At 41.3% G+C, this 23,369-nt stretch overlaps 1 protein-coding gene across 1 annotated transcript; it reads left to right on the top strand.

The window, feature by feature from the left end:
* Nucleotides 1–1,691: 1,691 nt before the first annotated feature.
* On the top strand, nt 1,692–23,127 carry itgb8 (integrin subunit beta 8). Its single transcript, XM_023345364.1, has 15 exons — nt 1,692–3,689; nt 5,799–5,884; nt 7,771–7,942; nt 8,038–8,144; nt 8,419–8,558; nt 9,163–9,328; nt 10,150–10,308; nt 10,417–10,512; nt 10,648–10,740; nt 11,518–11,658; nt 13,676–14,096; nt 14,213–14,435; nt 14,563–14,666; nt 18,954–19,117; nt 21,599–23,127. The coding sequence occupies exons 1-15, from the start codon at nt 3,602–3,604 to the stop codon at nt 21,719–21,721; spliced, it is 2,283 nt and encodes a 760-aa protein (XP_023201132.1). The 5' UTR covers nt 1,692–3,601; the 3' UTR covers nt 21,722–23,127.
* Nucleotides 23,128–23,369: the final 242 nt, after the last annotated feature.

Below are 23,369 nucleotides of genomic sequence, written 5' to 3' on the forward strand. Positions count from 1 at the left end.
TCCACAATGATGGAAATGACAAAATGTTGATAAATGACACAAAGTAACGATATAAAGCACATTTCTTTATCCTAATCTATCTGCTTTGACTGGATAACAAACAACCTTTGTTGACATTAAAAGCACATCATATTGGCTTTGATTCAAAGTAGGAAAAAAGGACTGAATCCTGTTGGATATGTTGAAATGAGTTAAGTATCCAAGATCAAGCTTATGTAATTATTCACTCATGTTAAGAAAAACGGTGGACTCAGTAAAAAAAAAAAAAAAAAGGCTCAGATGAGCTAATGGGGCTGACTTGTTACGTTTAAAGATTTCAGTTCTGCGTTCGGTTTCCACCGACGGAAATCTCTGACATGCAGAAGAATGCCATTTGAGGTTCTCCCCCTCAGGTGACACAAACCTAGACTGAAAAAAATAGGCTTCGTGGTAAAGAGTGGGAGGGAGATGATATTTTGATTTTCAAAGGGGATTTCAAACTACCGGTACTTTATAACACATATTGACATTTGCCACAGCAGGGGAACTGAGATTGCTGCGTCTGTAACGGAATCACAGTGAAAATGCCCGTCTTTAAAATTATATTTATACAAAACAATTGTTAAATGTTAAAGTCACTGTGTGTGCTTGCAGCTCTTAGATTGCATCTGTGTTTGGGAATCCCCATTAAGGTCATGTTTCACCTCTGACCCCTGCTTTGTCCCCACATCAGTTTAGCCAAAGAATGGGAATCCAAAGAGAGGTTGAGACTCTTGAAAACCACTGAGAAGAGGGAACTTTGAGGAGAGGTTTGGGGGAGGGAGAGCAGGAAAATCGGGCAGGTGTTTGGTTGAAAAGTGGGTAAGAACTACTGTGGTGGATATGTATATTTTTGTATGGGTGTATATTTGAATGTGTGGTTGGAAAGCGATGAAACCAGACCAGCGTGATGGAAAGTCAGGCCAACAGCTAAGACAAACACAAGGAGGGCAGAGTGAAAAGAGGTGAGGATGAGGGGGAGAGGAGTGATTACAATGGAGGAGTGTTTTGTGTCAGGTTTACATCGGCTGTCATTAGGATGCTGATACTGACCAGCATTGACAGAGGTAGGGATCTGTTTACACTAGAGTCCATTATCAAGTTTGCACAGCAGAGAATTCATCCATATTTTGCCCTCCAGCGCCCTCCACCCCCTGCCTCCCCCGTCATCCAGAAGAGGACAAAACCTGGTCTGGAATCCGGATAAAGACAGTCTGTGGATTTCACAGGGATCTTTCACACACTCGGAAAACAGTGTGCTGTGTGTTTTCTTCATTATCATAATTGAGAGTGACTGGTAGGACCGTGGACTGGGAGGTGTTCAGCTCTCCCCCAACCAAGTAATCCTCATTTGCCAAATGAATAATTGAGAGGAGAGGCGTATTAGGCTCTGCTCCAGACTCCTGAGGGGCAGATGGGGTCAAACATGGTAGATAAAGGCTGAGGGGTAAATGTGAAGCAAATTAAGTAGCTCTACCCAAGAGAAATGATCCCAAATAGCCAAAAAACAGAGGAGATCAAGCCCACTGATACTTGCTTCTAAGAGATACTATTCAAAGTTGTTTGGCAGTATAGAATATTTCAAGAATTCACCAGTATAGAATGAAATCAAAAAAATTAGATGTGTGAACACCATCAGACACAACTTACAGTAACTATGTTCTAGTCTTTGCCTTTATTTGTACTCAATGGACATAATATTTGCAATTAGCCATACAAGCTAATTGCATTTTACAACCCGATAGTGAAAGCATCTATACACTTAGGGACAATTGTATATACACACTTGTGCTTGTATTATTGGGAGGGTCTCGTTTCTATTTCCAGGGGTCATGTGGTAGGAGCAGAGGTATTTCCTGGACAGGTTGTCAGCCACATGAACGAGATACAAACTCCCATGAGTGCAAACTCAGGGTTTGCCACTGCTGCTGTCAGCCATATTGAATTTGGAGATTGGGGTTGGTGAGAAACAACCCTTTTCCATCTTCAATTCTGACTTCAGTGGGCTGTTCCTGTTTATTTTCCCAACTTTAATTTGTACAATGTTTTACTTCAAAACATGTGAACAACTTTTCCTAGTCTTTGCTATTTTTTAAGACCTCAGTTTTGAAAAATCGTTGCTTAAATTTGTCATTAGGGCTTTCCATGTCTAAAACAATGCCCAACTCTTCCAGACTGCATGAGTTATGAACAAATTCTGTGGTATTTAAAGTTTTGTGCTTTTTCCCAGTTATTTAGACAACTGGTGAGTTGTGACTCCCAGACAATAACAAGAATTGCAGGAAAAACAAGAAAATACAACAACAGGACAAATTTCCCTTGGTGGTGAATATATGTTTCCAGTGGAGATTGTGGTCTGGAACCAGACGCCTTGCAAATGTTTTACTCAGAAAAAAAAAAAGTCTTCACATCCTGCTTGCATGCATGACATTTTAAATATAAACGCACAATCGCTTATTGCATCACTTTTGTGAAAATGTACATTTGTAGACCTGACACCTGAGTCATTTCTTGTGCTCTCAGGAGACCCCTACTGGTTTTGGGACAGGGTGGCTAAGGTAATGATTAGCTTGCTTATGTCTAGGGCTGGCTGTGCCTGTTTTGTTGGGCATACTTATAAAAGAGTGGAGCACGATAATACCACGAGGCGGACAAGCTATTGTCCTCTTGTCTGTTTTGCTCTGCCTCCAAATGCTGTGTTGTTTCAGTGAGTATTTGGCTGGAGCTGAGCTGAAGAGGAGAGGTTACTCAGAGTCATTGGAATCCCCGCACAATAGACACAGACCCCCACCTCTTCTGCCTGGAACTCCAGGTTGTGAACCCCACTGCAAGAGCTCTGGCTACATCCTCCATCATTCATCCACCCACCAGGCTTTAGGCTCTCCCCTCCAACACAGGAGCTCTCAGTGCTGCTAAATGGCTCCCCTAAGAAGTAGCATAAACACCACCGTTCAGTCCAAGGCCACGGTTCACTCTGGAATGCACCACATCACAACTCCTCGTAGAAACCACTTTATCGCCTATCTCTCCCTCCCCTCTCTCTCTGCTCCCTCCCCTCTCGGAATAAACGCGTTGCCATGCCATCGGCAGTCAGTGCAGTGGTTAAAACGCGCTCGTTCTCCTGGATTTTAGTGCGTGATGTGTTCAGTCAGCAGCGTCGGAGTGCGCGGGCTGAGCTGAACGAAGCGGCTCCTTCGTTGTGCTTGTCCCCCGGGGGCCCCCGCTCCTGCACCCCCGCTGCGGACTGAGACTTCCACCGGGCAGCCGAGAGACAGACGCGACAGCAACACCTGGAAAATAGATGGAGGGACCTGAGCCGCAGCTGTCGCCGCAGTCCACCTTTCTCCCGTGGTCCGAGGGGGGAGGGCGCTTGTAAGCTCATTTGAGTCGGGGTTTGGGAATACCTTTCCGGGATTAGAAGGTTAGTGTGTGAAAGACAATGTCCCGCAGCTCGCTCTGGCAGTCCCGGCTATTGTTGGCGCGGCGGCGGACGCACAGAGCTCAGTGTCACCCGGTCCGCCCCCACCTCCACCTCCAGTAGCAGTTCAGGCTCTCGCGTCTCGGGCGTCCCGGAGTGTGAAGGATGACTTCCTGGCAACGCAGCCGTCCTCTGCGTGTCCTCCTGCTCTGCTGCGTGGCGTTCGTCGTCTGCGCAGAAGCCTCCAGCGGCGGTGAGTCGAGGCTCATTAAGAGCCAATTACATAATATCACAGCAATTAGTGCTGCCGTCTCAAACAGTCACTGCACAGCATCAAGTCTGGACGCCGTCTGTCATCTCTGTAGGGGAGTGATAAAACGTTCACATTTCTTAAAGATGTGAATTAAACACATTTTAATTCAATTCCATTCAATTTTGTATGTCAACAGATACAAGCTAAAGGTGCTTTACACTATTTCTCTTTTCTAGGTAGCCTAAGTTTACCAATACAGATAGTGCAATCTCAGAGTCAAGTTCATTTCCAGTTACATACAGGGCTATGTGATCTTAAATATTGTCCAGTATAATCAGATTCAGTTGCTTAAATAATGTCATTTGGTGAAAAGTTGTCCACGGAAATCTGAAACAGAACATACAAACTTAATACTGAAATATAGCAAAAATATGAAATAGAAAAAAAAAATCAGAATTAAACAGAGAACCCTTAAAATGTGTAAAGGAGTGCAAGTTAGCAAAAATTAAGCTGCTGCAATCACAATCAAGTTGAATCTAAGTAAAAACCCAACCGAGTCTCCACTGGACTCCTTTACTGCTGAGCAAGCATGTGGTGACAGTGGAAAGGAAGAAGCTCCTTTTAAAGGGAAGAAACATGCTGCAGAGTCAGACTCAAAATCAGCAGCCTTCTGCCCTGACTGAGTGACTGAGTGACTGGGTGTTGAGTGGAGACAACAGACACAGTAAAAGACAAACGCTCAGCAGTACCAATTCTGTGTTGTGTCTATGTTGAACAGAAAGAGAGGACATAGACGCGTTCACATTAGTTCCATCAGAAGCTTTATATACTGGAGAAAACACAGATAAACAGAGTAAAGCTGAGGCAGAAGTACTATATATGGTCAACATAGTTAATGGAAGCTTTTGCCCCTTCAGTGACTCTACAGAGATGTGATAAGAGAAAATCTTCTGTGAAAAGAAAAACAACTGCGAGAGGACATAAAGATAATGGCAGCAAATAGGATGAGAAACTCCAGCAATTACTGTTCATTTCTGAATGGAGTGGGCCAAGTCTGTCTAAATAAATTAAATGTACTGGTTTAAGTGTCAAAAATACTTCGAAATAGGTGACAGGTACACTGCTGGATGCTCAAACTGAACAGGGACAGTGTCTTGTCAAAGTTTAGTACAGTTTATTTCAGTTCTGACTGTGGGAGCTGACCAGGTCAAAATCCACACCCTAATAGGAACAAAAAAACACCTGGACATACGTAGAAAAAAAAATGGGTGGGTCAGATTTGTGTTACAAAAAATGGACTGTTATGAGACAAAATCGCTTGGCCTCAATAGACTTATTTCACCTGCTCACGGGCACCTGAGCGGAAATCCCCAAACTCTCAGCTGCAACAATCACATCGGCTTGAGGTGCACAAACAAAAGTCTGCCAGAAATTTAGGTCGTTATAGTTGTTAAAATAAAAGAAAAGCACCTTTCAGATTAGATTTTAAAGAAATGTATCAGCCAGGAAAAGCCTGATCTGCTTCGCTTCGCCATCCATCATTTTGGATGAACAGTTAAATCATTGAGGGGGGTTTAATTGCGGTCAAAGTGCCTAATTGGGTCAGAGCCTGTTAATGGGTCTGCTAGTGATGCTTGGAACCAACATTCTTTCTCTGTCCCACATTACGGCTCTGTAACTAACATAAATGGCTCTGGGAAATTGGATTTTAGTCGGTAAATTACTCTAATAAATCATTAACCCCACTACAGGAATGACGAGGTGAATGATGGGCCTTTCATCACTTTCTATTCCAACATGCCTGTTTTCTTTCTTTTTCCTTTCTTTCTTGTTTTCTTAAAACTACTGTCTAAAGTTACTTTGTGTGAGTGTGTGGGAACCACTCCAACAACTCCGGCACCTGTTCCCACACTGCTGTACACTTGCTAATTTGTGCTGAATGGCTCGGCGCGAGATGCCGAGTGGTTCTTCCCTCATCATGAGTGGATATGAGATCCTTCACGTCTGCACAGATTTCGCCGCATGACTAATGAGTATTGACTCGCACGTTTCCTTCATATGCTAATCGCACATTCTTCCCTGCTCCTTTTTGTTTCCGTCTATCCGCAGGAGCCAGAGCGTGTTGGTCGCCCAGCATCACCTCTTGCGCAGATTGCCTACAACGTGGACCACAATGTTCTTGGTGTTTCCAGGAGGTGGGAATGTGTACACAAGTGTGTGTGTGTGCTCTTGTCCGTAACAGACAAAACAGAAATAAAGCAAACAGTGGGAACGTGGCAGCCTTTCAGCAGCATTCCTTCAGATGACACGCACCAAAGCTTTCGTGGCATTCGCAAATGAGAATATAATGTGTATGTTTGAGCCCAAAGCGGTCTGCGTTGTGTGACCTGTGTGAGCGCGTCAGCCTCTGTGTGAACATTTTCTCCGAGACGGAGCCACACTCTGTCCGTGTGTTTAGTCTCCGTGCTCACGCATATCGCCGCATCTCCCCCTCTGTTTGTCTCTATCTGTCTTTTTCTGCCTCCCTGTCTTGTCTTTCTTGTAAAGAGCCCACCCCTGGATCAGCTTTGAGAAATTCCAAACCCTCTCAGTGCCACACCAGTTGCCACACACACACACACACACACACACACACACACACACACACACACACACACACACACACACACACACGTGCAGTGACATCACAGTAGAAGTATAATGTCAGCAAGTGTGTGTTTGGACGCTCCCATGCCAAATTTCTTCTGAATGCATGTTGTTGGGCCGAGTGCCTTCAAACATCATCTCCAAAACCTCCTACAAGCTCACACAGCCACGCTCAGACAAGCACTAAAAACAAAGCGTTAGCGGCTTTTATGTAAATCCAAATTTGTGTTTACGTAGGCAGTTACAACCCTAGCCCAGAGAGGAAAGTCCCAGGAAGTCCGTCAGAAACGTCTAGGTGTTAAAGAGCTGGTCAGTGATAGCTAAAAATAAACAGAAGCGAGTCTGGCTTTCAGGTTCAGCTCATGGCCATGAAGCTAGAAAGAGTCTCAACTCCTGTTGTAGACTGGCAGACGCTTCGCTCCGGTGGTTTTTTCTGTCTTGCATTAGTAGAAATCCCCCAGTAATTAAGCTGCTCCACTACACGCCTGCACAATCTTGTTGGTCTCGTCACACGCTTGAAATCAGACCCATGGGAGGTTAATAACTCACTGGGAACACACACACACACACAGCAGTGAGGTTTTACAACTGTGCTGCCACTGTACTGCATTTCCATGCCTCAGTCAACAAGTACGAAATATTAGTAACTCGTTCCAAAGCTACGAGTCGTGACACTGTTGGACTGTGCAGTCAAGACAACTAACAATTAACCTTTTTACTCAGTGTTTAGGTGGTCTCTCACCTTATTTTTTTTTTCAAAAGCTTAAATAATTGTTATATCTTTATGGAGACATGAGAGATTACATATTAACTGGCAGTACTTCAAGAGGGGAAATTTAAGGGCTTAAATAATGCATGGTCTGTGGTTTTCATGTCTAGTCTCTCTGTCTCAAATCAATACAAACAGAATGAAACGGCTCAAAATAGAAAATGAAACTAAGGTAAGTGATAGTAAAAGTGGTTTCAGTTTTCCATCACCAACGCACCTTGCAAACACCAAAGGTGAAGTGAAACCACATCCTGTTAACGGTGTGTTCCTGTGCCACTACTGCTATGAATGGGCGAGGAGTGAAACTGAGGAAAGACTGACAAAGAAAATGAAAACTGTTCCACCTCACTATGACAGCTTTTACTCCCGCTTAGTCAGATTAGCCCCACTAATACTGGACGTGGTTCTGTCAGTCCAGTCTTCCATCTTTGTATGTATCCATTGTCATGGATTATGTTAGATCCACTAGGAAAACCCAAACATAAATTTCTGCAGCAACTCGCTCCTGCTCATTAAAAGAGATAACAAGGCGTTCTTTGTTCTGAAAGATCTTTGCTTTTTGGCTTAGCTTGTTCTCCATCAGCAAATGTAATATTTACACATTGAATAGTCATACTGGATAAAAACTGAAACTTTTAAAAATCTTTTCACACATTTGACACCTAGGACTATCTGCACGGGGCTGAGCAGAGCCGTCGCTGCGATCTGCCGGACAACCTTCGCAGGAGAGGTTGCAGGCCTGAGTTCATGGAGCGGTCGGACGTCAAAGTGGAGGTCGATGCCACGCTGAACAGCACACAAGTGTCCCCACGGGAAATCAGCATCACCCTCCGGCCAGGTGCACAAGCTGAAACTCGGGATTTTGTGTCTCATTTAAACCGAAGTCACTTCACGGTTTTCTCACCATTTGTTGCTGTGTCTGTGTGTGTCCAGGTTCAGAGGCCAGTTTTGTTGTCGCCGTGAAACAACTGGAGCGCTATCCTGTAGATCTCTACTATCTGGTGGATGTATCAGCCTCCATGCAGGAAAACCTTGATCATGTAGGCTTGGCTGACTGTCAGTCGTTGTTTTATCGCTGCCCTTGGGTGGGAAAAAAATGATTCATCACTAAAATTTGATTTCAAAACTGAGTTTACACAAATTCCCTGAAAAATAAAAAAGAGGAACTAGGGGAAAAAAATATTGTTCTACTTCTTGTTCAAGCTTTTCCTTCCTCTTTGTCTACTTCATTTTTCTCTATTGTTCTTTTTGATCCAATAATATCTCCTTCCTTATTCGCTTACGCTCTTTTCCTTCATCTTTTCTGACCTGCAGCTCAAGACAGTGGGCGTCGCACTGTCCCTCCGGATGACGCAACACACCTCAGACCTTTGGCTAGGTTTTGGCTCATTCGTCGACAAACCTGTCTCCCCTTTCATGAGTGTCCATCCCTCCAAAATCGACAACCCGTGCAGGTACAGAGGAGAATGTGTCATTTGTCTTATATAGTAATGTCTCACTTCAAAATTTACCTCATTATCCCACATAGCAATCATATTTTCATGATAAAAGGAGAGTCATGCAAGGTATCCAGCTATTAATTCCTTGCACCAAATCTAGAGGTGCTCAAAATATAGATAAATATTTTTTTATTACAGTAGCGTAATCTCTCTCTGAAATATTTTGAAAAAGCACGTCTTAATTTGAGTACATTTGTTCAGTGGGAAAAGCATAAAGTGTTTGTGAAAGAGGCCAAATTCTCCTAATGAACTCAATTCTTTGATTGAGTTCAAATAAATTAAATATTTTATTATGTTCACAAGTAAATGTCAAATTAAAAATGTCATGTCAAGGCACTTTACTAGAAAAGAAACCTCCAAGTTATGAATAGTTTTACTGATAATCTTAACAAAATCATATTCAAACTAACCAAATCAAATCATATAGATGTTAGATCCAATGTCCCTGTTTTAATTCACTGATTAGGTTTTATTGATGGACACTGCGTTCCTAAAAGTTGTAAATAAAAACTTGTCTCATTGGGGTTTTTTTTGTTGTTTTTGTTTTTTTTTTTGCCAGTGATTACCACATCCGCTGTCGTCCAGCCCACGGTTTCCACCACGTCCTCAGCATGACCGGCAACATCAGCGAGTTCACGCGAGTGATGAAGCGCCAGCGCATCTCCGCGAACGTGGACACGCCGGAGGGAGGACTGGACGCCATGCTGCAGGCCGCTGTCTGCCAGGTGAATGACGCATTGAGCCACCCGTCTGACGCTGAGAATGGCATTTGTGCTGGAACAATTGGGAGCATTCTGACTCAGCGCTGCGTGTTGCTGCAGGAATCCCGTTTAAGTAATGACACCACTGCACACAGTCACCGAGGCTCACAAAACGACTGCAGGGGGGCTTTGAGTCACATCATGTGAATAGGGGCAGCAGAAGGCAAGATTTCAGTCACCTCGGTGGTGGTCACGTTCAGAAATAGACTCTCCATTACATCATGCATACTATAAACTCAGTGAGTTTCCCTAAATACACAAACGTGCACACATGGTCCCATTTTCTCACACTGTCTCTGATGATTCACAGACATGAAGAAGGAGCCACTCTGACTGATAAAGGGGGGAATTTCTGCTGCTTTTGCTTAAATTTGGCATTGCAGCGAGGCCCGATCATCGAGGAAACTAATGCAGTTCAGATGAATAAACTGCTTCAATATGCATTTTTTTCCTCGACCGCACTTGTAAATCCTTAAAATAAGAAGCCTGCAGAGTTTTCCACATCAGTTGCTGTGACTGTATCGATAAGGAGTGATTTAAGAGTTTTTAACAATGGGGGAAATTTTGAAACGGCTTTCCAGAAACAGAGTTGACGTAGATTTGTGGTGGTATTTGTCATAAAGCAATCACATTTCCAACAAAAAAAGTTGTGGTGCAGTGTGTCATAGCCCCCATACAATCATGTATATGAGTTATCTCACATCCAATGCAGAGATTTCCTCCAAAGAGTTCTTTAATTCTGGTGATGTGACTAAATAGGACCTCTTTTTCTTGTTCTATGGCAGCGTGCTGTTGGTTGGCGGCCAGAGGCAAAGCGCCTCTTGCTCCTGATGACAGATCAGCCGTCCCACCTCGCCCTGGACAGCAAGCTGGCGGGGATCGTAACTCCGCACGACGGCCGGTGTCACCTGGACAACAACGTTTACACTGGAAGCACAAAGATGGTGGGAACGTCATTTTTTTAAATCTGCAAATCTGTAAATCTGAATATTTGATTACGCTTTGCTTCACCAGGATCACGGGTAAACTCCATGCAAACATCTCCTTCACAGGACCATCCCAGTTTAGGTCTACTGTCTGACAAGCTGCTTGAAAACCATATCTACCCCATCTTTGCTGTGGAGAAGATGCAGTACCAGTGGTATGAGGTAATTAATGAATCAATACCATTTACTTGTTTTTATTTTGAAACAGAAACTTAAGAAAAAAATGCATGTGTGCATAATGAAGCACCTTTTCTCATTTGGATAAGAAATGACATCCAGCTATGTTTCCTTCTTTAGGAGTTGGTGAAGCTGCTGCCTGGAGCAATCCTGGGAAAGTTGGGCCTCTTTCAGGCACCGAACCTTATAGATCTGGTGGTAGATGCATACAAGGTAAAATCATCCACCTGTGGTTTCTCTTTAAAAATCCCTTTCTTCTTTCATTCATCAAAGGAAGATGCAAGTGCCATCGAGAAGAGCAAGAGCTTCACATTAGAAAAGCTTTTGTAATGCCTGTATTTTTTTCATCTATTCACATTTCAGAACTTGGGAAATCCGATAAAGGGAGAAGTTTGTGGTTTTGTCTGGGCAGATGAAACAGAAAATAAAATAAAAAATAAAAAGACATAAGAAGAAGACATGGTTAAAACATGGTTAAAACATGGTTGATGGGGTGTGCGTGTGTGTGAGTGAGAGTCTATTTGTGTGTGTGAGACTAGGAGGTTCAACTGCCAGTAGCCTCCGGGCTATAAGCTCGCCTGCGGCAAAGCAGGGCATTGTTTGCTCCGAGAATCTGTCGAATCCACAGATCTGGGTGTTCTGTGATGCATTCAGGCACACACACACACCTACACGCACCCACACACACACACACAAGCAGCGATGCCTGAACAGAAGCTTCCATTATAAAAGCTATCAGATCCCTACAGAAACCATGTGTCCTAATCTCGGACAGACACAAAGATGCTATTTTTAGCCCCACCTTCTTGTCCTCAGAAGTCTTTTAATGAGACGGAAAGCAAGGAAGGAAAAAATAAAAAGAAATAAGGAAGCTTTCACAGTTTGTTTCTTCTATCTTAACCTTGATTTAAATCATCAAATTAACTTTGATTGTTGAACTTAGGACCTTAACCTAATGCTGCCGGTTCATCTGTTTTTTGTTCTCCACAGAAACTGTTGTCTGAGGTGGCGGTGTCAGTGTCAGTGGAGGACAAGGCAGTCAGCAGGTACTGGGTGTCTGTTTCTCCTCTTTGTCCCCGCGGATCCACCGCCAAGGACCAGAGCTGCTCAGGGGTGCAGCCAGGCCAGACGGTAAACACAAAAAAACAAGCCATTATTGTGTAATTAAAGAAAAAAATTCTAAAAAGAGGCATCCGGAGAGTGCAGGAGACATATCGGATTACTTTGGCACATACAAACACATCACTGAGAGCTTTACGCGACAGAAGAGATTTGGTAAATAATCCGAATTGAGCGGATTATAGTATGTATTTAACAGGAAAACATTCCCATGTGATTCCATGACCTTTACTTTTCATAACCCTTACCTTGCTCAATATGAGAGCATTAATGTTGGCAGGTAGAGCATTTATTTATTTAGAAACAGACTCCTCTGGTTACCAGTTCCAACTCAGAAAGCTCCTTTCAGTACTCTACTACAGTAGCTTCTTGCTGCAGTAGTTTTGAATGCTACTGTCAGAAGAAAAAATACATTTTTTTTATATCCACTGAGAAATCTTCTGTTCTTCTACTTGCTCCCTAAGATTTGTTCCCACCAAAAGATTTGGTGTTCTCTGTCTAACACTGAGGTGCTTACTCACTGCCACATAATTACTCCTTTGTGCACAAATTAATGCCCTGCATTTTCATCCATGGGCGGATTACACTGTATTATGGAAAGTACCGACATTTACCAGAAGGTTGATGAAAATCAAGAGAGGTTGACTGTAGATTCAAATCTTTATGTATAGTCAACAGCAGTATAATTATTCTGAGTCTTACTGTTACTGTAGTTGGATTTTATTAAAGACTTCCAGTCAGTGAAGCATTAGTTGTACACTGTGCTAAACATCCTGTATTCAGAATTGTCTTCAGCCAAAATCAGCAAGGGAAAGTTTTGTGCTGTCCCGAATCAGCTTTTATATTAGCTTATTTGTTAACTGAACATTATACCTGATTGTAGACTTTAAAAAACAAAATAATTTGAGAATTTCCGTTTCATTACATAATTATTCCAGGCTTACAGTGAAACTGAATTGGTGTATAGGTGAACATGTTCACAATCGGAGTGCTAAGATGTTTAACCAATATATCATTCAACAAAACAACTTTATTCACAAAGATATTAAAGTTATAAGTCCCCAAATGCCTCGTTATGTATTATATGTTGTTATGTTGTCCAGAATTGTGTTGTATTACACCGATATAATATGGTGTCACATCATATCATAGCATATAGCATCATATCGTCATATTTTTATATGTCACAGTTTTATCACTTGTGTTGTATCTAGTGTGGGCTGCACAGTGGTGCAGGTGTTAGCACTGATGTATTGCCTAAAGAATATCCAGCAGCATTAATCTGTCCCATGCAGACATCTTTTGCCCACACTATTTGTGGAACACGCAGCTTATAAAATATAATCTGCATCAGCTTTTCTGCTCCTTCAGAGCATCAAGACATAAAAGAGTGTGCTGCCATAAAAGTTAAATTATTTGGTATGACCCCACAGCTCAATGTCTGCTTTTCTAAAGGATATTTTAAATCTATATTTTATTATTTTAATATACTGTTCTTTTAATGTTCCAAATAATTGACAAGTAAAGCCCCCTGTCATTGCATTTCAGCCTCTCTCTTGCCACAGTGAGCACAGATATTTTTGCTTGCCAGTTTGCACCTGCTTTTCAGACATGCTAAAATTAGGTGCAGAAGCAGCATTCACAATTTAGTTTATTTGTTGCACATGCTATTCTTCTCATTTTGCTGACGCAGTCCTGTCTGCGTGTTGTTTATAGATTTGGTTTGTGTGAGCTTTCAACCTTTAGAAACCCTTAGTCATTTTTCATGTATCCTCTGAATCATCAGCAGCCCCCAGATCAATCTATGCTTCTTCTCCTGTTCTGCGGTTTGTAAGTAAACTGACAGGGCGCACAGACCTTTGTTTATGATGCCTCTCTTAAAGTACTGCCAAGCTCTATATTGCTTCTGCCTTTTAGAATATTGAAAAACATACATAACTCCATTAGTGAGCAATCAGACACTTAAACGTCATTCAGAAGGTGTTGAGCCAGCAAATAGTAAATTGAGGGATGTTACTTTTTCCTGCAGGTCTACTTTAACATCACCGTTGGCCAACACTCCTGTACTGATGATGGTGAAGATGAAGATGTGAGAATGTTGGTGCATCCGGTGGGCTACAATGAGTCCACTGTCGTCAGTATCCGCTCTAAATGTCAGTGCAAATGCGGACCAACAGGTCATTGTGATGGCAACGACCAGTCACCCTGCAGGGGAAGCCACCACGGTGTCAGTCAAGAGCAGAGGCCAGATCACGGACATATGAAAGACTCGAGCTCAGATCCAAATAGAAATTGCAAAGCAGATGGGTCAAATGTGAACTGCAGCGGCAGGGGAGTGTGCGAGTGCGGAAAATGTGTGTGTGAGCAAAGCAGGCTTGGGACGGTATACGGGAAATACTGTGAAATGGATGACTTCTCCTGCCCATATGAGAAGGGACAGCTGTGTGGAGGTAAGGTTGAAAAACATTTCATTTCCAGTTGAATCACAAATACTTTAAGACGAGGCACTCCTCCTTTAATGCCTCTGAGTTCTTATTGAGACTCTTTTTTTTTTTTTCAATTTCAGGCCGAGGTGTGTGTGTGTCAGGCGAGTGTGTGTGCGAGGTCGGCTGGACAGGTGACAGTTGCAGCTGTCCCACCTCCAAAACCAGCTGTCAATCTGCAGACGGCATGCTTTGCAGTGGCTGTGGAGAGTGTGCGTGTGGCAAGTGTGTGTGTACTGATCCCCAACGATCTGGAGACTTCTGTGAGAGATGTCCTACCTGCCAAGTCATCCGAAAATCCTCCTGGTATTTAGTCAATTACTACTTAAATCCTAAATGCACAAAATAAACTCTTGTAGCATTTTTTTTTCAAACAGTTTTAGCATTGACTTGGTCATTTGTTTTGTCTGTTGTTTGTTTTTCTTTCTCTTAGTAAGAATGTGGACTGCCATCATTCTCAAGGTCTCTCCCAAAAAGAGGCAGAGCTATGCAACACCACCTGCTCTCTTCATATCGGCTCCAAAGCAGATTTTTCAGGTACAACAAGTAGAAACTTGGATTGTGAAGAAATGTTTAATGCCTACATGCTAACAAAAATGAACATATTTTAAGTTGAGATCAGTACCCATGGTTTTATTTAAAGGTGCAGCTCAGCACAGCAAAGAACTTATAATTTCCCCTCATATTTCTATAAATAGCTACAATAACCTAAGATGGGCTAAAAGAAGAAGTTAGTGCCACACAATAATTGTATTGCAAAGTTATGACAAAACTCAGATACATGTGGATTGGGTAGTTGTTACTCTGTACACATTAGGACATGTTTTTTTTTGTAGTTTGTTTTTAAGCTAGAGCACTGCAGTTTCAAGTTACAGTGTCAGCAGAACAATCCTAAAACTCTGAGGACTTCATGGACTTCAAGCTATTTAGTGTTCACCTCACGTGTTGTTGTGCTTATTGGCTTTTCTGAACACACAGCTCAGTGGGACGATGTTCTGGGTTTGACCTGGATAGAGCAGCATTGTTTTGTGTGCACACATTTCAAAAGATTTCCTATCTAACTGACCTTCCTCTTGATATTAGAAACAACAACAGATACGGTAGTGCATCTAGAGCTATTGAAAGATAGTCACAAAATTTGCACAAAGCTTCTGGACATACATGGACCATAAACAAAAAAAAATCTGTGATTAAGAATAAGCTATCATGCTGGAATTGAATTGAAGATAATGCTGGTGAGAAAAAGTATAATTCTTTGTATCGATTTCCCAAACCAAACCAAAATCAATCATTGTTTATTTGGACACAGAAGAAAGAGTTCTGCTGCAGATTTAATAAGTAAGGTTTTTATAGGCGTAACTGTGGCAACAATACCTTGTTGCCACGGTTATTCGTTATACCAACTTTCCCTAAAATAGAAAAAGCGAGAGCAAACATCCTTCCAGCAACATGACCCAAATCCGGAGGGAATAGCTCTTCAAAACACAATGCCTCGGGACAAAAAAATTTACGAACAAAAGTTTATGAAGAGAACGAATCAAAACTAACGTCACAGAGCCACTCCGACATCCTCCCACCATGAGCAGCGCAATCCTAGAGGCAATCTAGGCGCAGTCTTACTGGAGCAACTCTGGCTGCCCTTCACACTCGGAAGGATTTTATCGCAATTTGGAAAATAATGTAGAATCTATCTTTCTACAATGAAAAATATCTCTCCCAAGTGAAAAACATTCAAGGCAGCTGCCAGTCTTTCCAGAGGTGGATAGCCATACGAGTTCATCCAGAAGTCGAACAGTGGAATGGAAATAGACGTTACAAAAGAGCTGCGTGTCGGAGCATGAAATCCAAAACTGTACAGATGTTTGAGAGGTTTTACAGAAGAAAACAACCAGCCACACAGTTTAGGTTTTCCATTTGCTTTTACACCAGTTCTTTACATGGACAACACCAAATTAGAGATGTTTCTCCTCAACACAGAGTGCTAAGTTTAGCCTAAACACATCGCATCATCTCAGCACAAATGTGTGACGTCAGCTGCCAAGCACGGTGGTGGAAGAATGATAATTTGGGGCTCGCTTTGGTGCAGCGTGACCTAGATAATTTCAGATTTACCATTTGCAACTCTGAATTACATTTGGATTCAATTCAATTCAAAAATATGTTAATGATCCCAAGGTGATAATTAAAGATCATCACCAATCATGACTCCATTTATCATGCAAAGGCTTGTCACAATAATCAGTAAATCAATTAATGATAAATTAAAACAAGCTCAATAATTTCCATTGGCATGGTTTTTCGTTTCATTAAGAATTAATCATTCTTGCCTTAAAATCATCTTCTTTAAGGGATCATTAAAATATCTCTTTGGGACACTTTAATGTATCCCAACTATCTTTATTTAGTACCTCATGTAACACGAGGCACTGAAATTTTAAAATGAAAGAATGCTAAGTTAAGCTACATTTGCTAAAGAGGAGCTATTACCAGTATCTCCAGTATTTTCAAGATAGTGAAATCTATTGTTTATTTAGTTTTTCACAACTGTTGTCTTTTTCTAAGTTACTAGCAGCATTTTTATATACCAAGACTTTCAAATTGACTTCAGGCTTGTTCTTGGTCTGAATCTTTAACATGTCTGAGATTTGAATTTGCTCGGTAATGACAGCTGTCAGTGTCGGTTTCAGATCAACTCGCACTCCGGTCAGGCTCAGCTTCACATTAGCAAAAGACCAGAACAATGTAAACACACACACACATGCTTTCCTGCGAGGTCACTTCCGTTGCTACCACGGCTGCTTCAGTACACCCTGGTGGATTGGAGTCAGCAGGCCGGCTGTCAGTGCTACAGCTGTATTTTACATTTTCTTTCAGTTTCCAGCTCACTTTGTTAGTTTCTCATGCACAAACACTCACCTAATCTGTGCCGGTGTGCGCGCTCACACGATGTTGCACATCCAAGTGTTACAGTTCATCCCCGCCTTCCAAATTTTTGGAACAGGACTGTTCATTGTGCGCCCCCTCCCCGTCCCCCTCTTTTTCCCCAGCCCGACGGGACACTTTCTTCCCGTTCACACCCACTGCTCCCCGGGTGCAGCAGGAACCAGGTCTCTATGGAAACACAGTTACAAAATGTCAGAGCGCTCTTTGGACTCTTTGTTTGGAGCGATCAGCTCGTCATCCGCACATGCTCCCCAGCAGACACACGGCCAGCTAAATGTTCAGCAAAACACCACTGGCACAGCTGCCTCTGACTGAGCACTATGTGTGTGTGGGCGTGGGCGCGCATGTGTGTGTGTGTGGTTTTAGTTGTATATGGGTGTGTTTAGTGTATCCCTTTAGGATTTATTTCAGTTATTTGAAAGCTCACAAAAATGTACTAATTTAAATGCAAATTATTAATTTGTCTTCATAAAATGTATGATCCAGATGCACATATGTATGAATAGATGTGCTCTGGGATATTTATGTTGCATCTTATCAGGATAAGATCAATATAATGCAATTCTCCTGATACTTTTTCACACTGGCTTATAAAAATTATGCTTTTGCCTAGCAGACTCAGTTTTAACTTCTGCTCTAGATAATCAGAAACAGTGGAATACAAGGCCTTTTGTGTTCCTTATTTGTTAGACTTTCACAGCTAAGAACACTGAACCAGCTGTCTAGTATGGTGGTGGTAGATGATGCTTTGGGTCTGCTGAGCTAAGCATTTAAAAGGTTTTATGGAAAAGTCTGGAATAGAAAGTGGTTCAGAAATAGTGTCTTCTTTGGGATAAAAGGCATGAACTTTTTAAAAGCAGTGAAGAGGAAGAGGAAAATTTAACAACTTGATGTTTAATCACTCTTGGATTAATCACTTGTAGTTGTTATGGAGCAAAGAGGTTGTAAAGCATTAGAGAACTGAAGCTATTTTCAAATACAGCTTTTCTCAGAAGTATGATGAGGAATTTCTAACCTTATAGATATTATGAATCAAACAAGTTATGTAGCCACAAAGCACAATGCTGTCTGAAGTCTCAATAGTTTGAATGTCATATTGGTTTGGGGTTCAGTTTCAATGAGTTTTAAAAGCAACTAGTCCTTTACAAGTTTAAATTTCAGAGGTCTTTCTTTATCCAAACAAGTTTAAAAGTATATGTGCAGGCTCAAATGTATGCCTCTAATATTTGGATAAATGCCCCCCCAAGAAAGTTTTGGAAAAACCCCTCACCATTTCTCATTGTCCATACATTTGGAAAAGCAGTTAGGTCTGAACTATTCCAGTACTGTTACTTAGAGTTGCATTTTGCTTTTTCTATTCAAAAACTAGCTTTGGTGTGTATTTGGGATCGTTTTCCAGCTGAACACCGTGTTAAAGTTGACCGGAGGTTTGGCAACAGCCCAGAAGTCACTAAGGCTCAAACCTATCATAAACTGGAATATTCTGGATAAAAATATCCAGAATTATTCCAGAATGATTTCAGATACTTGTTGGTGGGTACAAAAAGTGTTTGTTTTCTCTTCAACTTGGAAAGGGACATTTAACCAAGTATTAGTTGGGGTGTTAATCCAATCCTTTTTGGATCAGTGAAAAAATCCAGCAGTAATTTAACCATGTGCACACTATTCTTGGTTGTAAAGTTCATCAAATAATCATGGAAAAAAAGTACACTATTAAAAGATCAAACTCAGTGAGATTCATTTCCAGAAATTGTAAGTATGTCTATACTGTAAGCATTTATAGGCCAATGAGGAATGCATTTCATTTCCATCTTTTTGCTAGTGCTAGATCTTTACAGTGAAGCCATTTGAATGTTAATGTGCTGGCGTGTCCCTCCACAGAGCGAGTCAGCAGCGGGCGGCTGGTGGGAACGTTCCTGTGTGTGTGCGCCCTGACGGTGCTGTGTGGGCTCGTGGTGGTGGCCCTGTCACGGTTGCTGCTACAGAGGAGAGTCATGCCACGAGGGGGCGCTGGTGCAGATTTAGGCTACCATTGCTCTGGAAAGGTTAGTCCTCAACTGTCATCTCATGAGCACCGCAGGATTTTAATTGAGGGGAAGCCCTATGTCCCTTGAGTCCTGAGAGGCGTAAGGGAGTCCTTCAATCCAGAGAAAATGTATGTTAACGAGTTTTTCTCTGCTGAAGACTGAGAAATTCGAGTCTGCTCTGTGGGGCACAGCTGTTTTTAACATTTCCTCCCAACTCCCTGCTCCACATCTAAAGTTCCCAGATTTTTGACCCTACACTGACATACAGCACCTTTGAGGAGCAAGGGTTTGAAGAAATATGGAGATGCAGAAGAGATGTGTTGTCAGGATGTATGGGCTAACATTGCTCAGCCTGGCTCAAGGGAGATTTGAATCATCATGTTTATACCTCATAACAAAACTGCAAAACAGTTTAACGGAACTCTCTGCTTTGGCCTTTAATGCATATACTTGTTTTGGTAATATTTGAAACCTCAATTTGTTATTTTAATGTTTAGTTGCTCTCAAGGGGAGTTTAATTCACAGCACTGATGGTGTGTTAAGATTTAGTCACTTCGATATTGTATAATACAGAAAATTGATATTCTGAAAGTTGCTCAAGTCCACTTCAATGAGGCTGCTGTTGAGTAGACAGAGAATCTACATCTCCTGTTTTTATTATTAGAAAAACATACGACAAAACCTCTGAAACGCAGACAGCAAAAGCTTCAAACAGGAAGCTAAAAAGGTTGTTTCATTATTTGCTCCATTTTGCATAACCTTTTGAGAGCAGTACAACACTGATAGAAAGCATCATGAAGAAATGACATTTGGTGGAATTGTTAAAGCAAAATCTCAAGACATCAGCCAGGAAGTGAAAACGTGGGCACAGATATGTCTTCAAAGAGGACAAGCATACTGCCAAATGAATTACAAAGCATCTTAAGAGAAACTCCGTTTTAGAATTGTCATCACAAATCCCTGATCTTTATATTTGTTGAAGGATTTGTGTGAACATAGCGGTCTACAAACTTGACCCTGCTGTACCACTTCTGACATGAGGAACGGGGCAACATTCCAACTATTGTGAGAAGTTTATAGAAAAATACCCAAAGTATTTGACCCAAGCCATGCAGTTTAAAAAGCGTTTCTACCAAATACCAAGTATGTTTTTGCAATCCTGTCAGACCTAAAAAATGAAAGCTGTAGTCTGATTTAAAATCAGTGAGAAAAAAAACTGGTTTTGTTTTTTAATGGAGTGTGTTGAAATATTTGACTACAACTGTATATTTTTACCAGGTAGTTATCTCTTAGTATTCTATATGCAATATAATACATATAATTAAAAAGTTAAGATTTTAGTAAATTTTTATGCTGGAATGGCTCAGTTGAGGTCCATTTATGGTAGAACTGATATTTATAGATGACCTTCATTCAATCTGACTGACCAGGAACAGTTTTGTACAACAGAACGGTCAAAGCAAATCTTGATATCTTGATGATTAAAGCTGGTAGAGACATTAATATGATGCTCAGGCTGTATATCAATCAATCAATCAATCAAATTTTATTTGTACAGCACATTTCAGCAGCAAGACATTTCAAAGTGCTTTACATCATTACAAACACAGAATCACAATGCAATATAGAATCAATCATTAAGTCAAGTTACATCAATAAATTTGTAATTGATTACATTTCAAATACAATTCTAACTAGGTGGGTTTTCAGTTGAGATTTAAAGGAAGTCGGTGTTTCAGCTGTTTTACAGTTTTCTGGAAGTTTGTTCCAAATTTGTGGTGCATAGATGCTGAAAGCTGCTTCTCCTCGTTTGGTTCTGGTTCTGGGGATGCAGAGCAGACCAGAACCGGAAGACCTGAGAGGTCTGGAAGGTTGATACAACAACAGCAGATCTTTAATGTATTGTGGTGCTAAGCCGTTCAGTGATTTGTAAACTAACAACAGTATTTTAAAGTCTATTCTTTGAGCTACAGGGAGCCAGTGTAGGGACTTTAAAACTGGTGTTATGTGCTCTATCTTCCTGGTTTTAGTGAGAACGCGAGCAGCAGCATTCTGGATCAGCTGCAGCTGTTTGATTGATTTGTTCGACAAACCTGTGAAGACGCTGTTGCAATAATCAATACGACTAAAGATGAACGCATGGATGAGTTTCTCTAGATCTTGCTGAGACATTAGTCCTTTAATCCTGGAAATGTTCTTCAGGTGATAGAAGGCCGACTTTGTGACTGTCTTTATGTGGCTCTGGAGGTTCAGGTCAGAGTCCATCACTACTCCCAGGTTTCGGGCCTGATCGCTGGTTTTCAGTTGTATATGGTGCATCTATAAAAGGGAGCTAAATACAAAAACACTATTCTGTTATTTCCATTTCACGATACTGAAGGTTGTGGTTGTACCGTAACGAAATGAAAATGTTTAAGGTTCACCAATACCTCTAAAAGGCACTGATTGTTTGCTGGAATGTGGGACTTTTGCTAACTGTGTGTTTCTGTCATCTGCCAGGATCGCTCATATTTTCCTACAACCAATGAGAAAACAGTGACCTACAGGAGGGACCGTCCGCCTGACCAACCCGTGGAGATGCACATACAGGTTCCCAAGATGCCTTTTGATGATCACTGGTAGTTCTAAGCAGGGCACAAATGTTGAAGTCTGAAGGAATGCGTCAAAGACAGAAAGAAGAACTGGACTAGAAACTTCTTTTCTGCTCCCTACACTCCCAGACATCAAGAAATCTGTATTTGAAGGACAAGGTGATGCTGAACTTGACCCCAAAACCTCAATGGAATTGGACTCTTTGAAATGAACTAGCCAAACCATGGGAGACTTTTTGACTACAGTGGCCAGTATCTTTTGAATCAAGATGAAACAAAGTCGCCCACCTCTTCTTCCTCTGCAGCATAAAGAGGCCACAGGGTAAAGAGGTATTGTGAAGGTTCCTCTTTTCTTAGATATGCAGAGCAACTTATCTATCATATGGATGAGTGAGAGAGAGTGTCTGTGTGTGTTGTGCCTCTGGTTGCGTTTGTGCTTTCTATTTATGATTTTATAATGTAACACTACATGTTTGAAGTTGATATTTGTTTTAGGAGGCAACATTCCGCCTCCACCGTCTCACTGTCTTTGTCTGCCCCCATGTGGTCAACTCCATGTACTACAACCTCTCTAAAAACACAATCGACCTCAGCTGCATTAACTGTTCTGCCAATGACTGTTCGCTTTTACTAACCCTTTTTTAGTCATATGTAATGGATGATTAATTTTGCTCTGTGTGTTGACCTGCTCTTTACAGGATAGATTTGCACTAGAAAGCTGCGTTATACTACTGAAAACTGTGGGCACTCTGGGACAGGAGAGCTGTGAACTTTGGGCATTAGAGGTCGTCTTTGTGCATTCAAAGCTGATGTAACAAATGCACCCCAACACTGGAACAAGAATGACTGAGATTTATATTTAAAATATGTGTAATCACAAAACAAAACGGTTATTTATAGCGATGTAACATCGGACACTTGAGCACGTGAGCTCTACATCACAGCCATACTTTCCTGCTCTTGCTGAAGATCTATTTTCCAAAACCTCTGGACAACTTGAGGCTTTAAGGTACGAATGGGCTCAGATGGCAATGAGGACAGCAGCGGAATCTATGTAAACTTTATGCACTAGTAGAGATTTCCTGAGACTTTTGCTTTTGCTCAATCCTACTCAAATTTCTAATTTTTCAAGTAGTTTTTTTGCACTGTTTTACGTTTTCTGAAAGTTTAAAACACTATTAACTATTTATTTTTGATCAAGTTATAGGAGATCAGGAGATCTGTAACTCATAATAGTGCTGCACAATAAGACAGATATTGTAGTTTTTTAAGTGAACTGCGGAAGGTTTCAGCAATAAGTAGCATTATTAATAATCTCATCTAATATGGTACTGAGTTTTTACATGAAAACAGCACTTTTTGTTTGGTAGATTTGTTGTAAGTTATTGTCTGTGACTGTTTTTACCACAATAAAATGTGCAAGATTTTGTGTAGTTATTACTTGAGTCATTGTATGTGTATGAAACAACATAGCCTTATATAAGTAAGTCTTTACCATTTAAATATCTGAATGTAAAATATAATAATAATGACCATCTTTTGATTTTAATGTTAGCATCCAAATCCAATGAAGTTTCTGTTAAAGTAGGTGTTTGATTACTGCAAAAAATAAAAATAAAAATTGCAAAAATGAGTACGGTAATTCTATTTGTTTTTCAAAATAAAACATGTCTGTTGAA

The sequence above is a fragment of the Xiphophorus maculatus genome, chromosome 13 (genome assembly GCF_002775205.1).
Source record: "Xiphophorus maculatus strain JP 163 A chromosome 13, X_maculatus-5.0-male, whole genome shotgun sequence".
Lineage (NCBI taxonomy): Eukaryota > Metazoa > Chordata > Actinopteri > Cyprinodontiformes > Poeciliidae > Xiphophorus > Xiphophorus maculatus.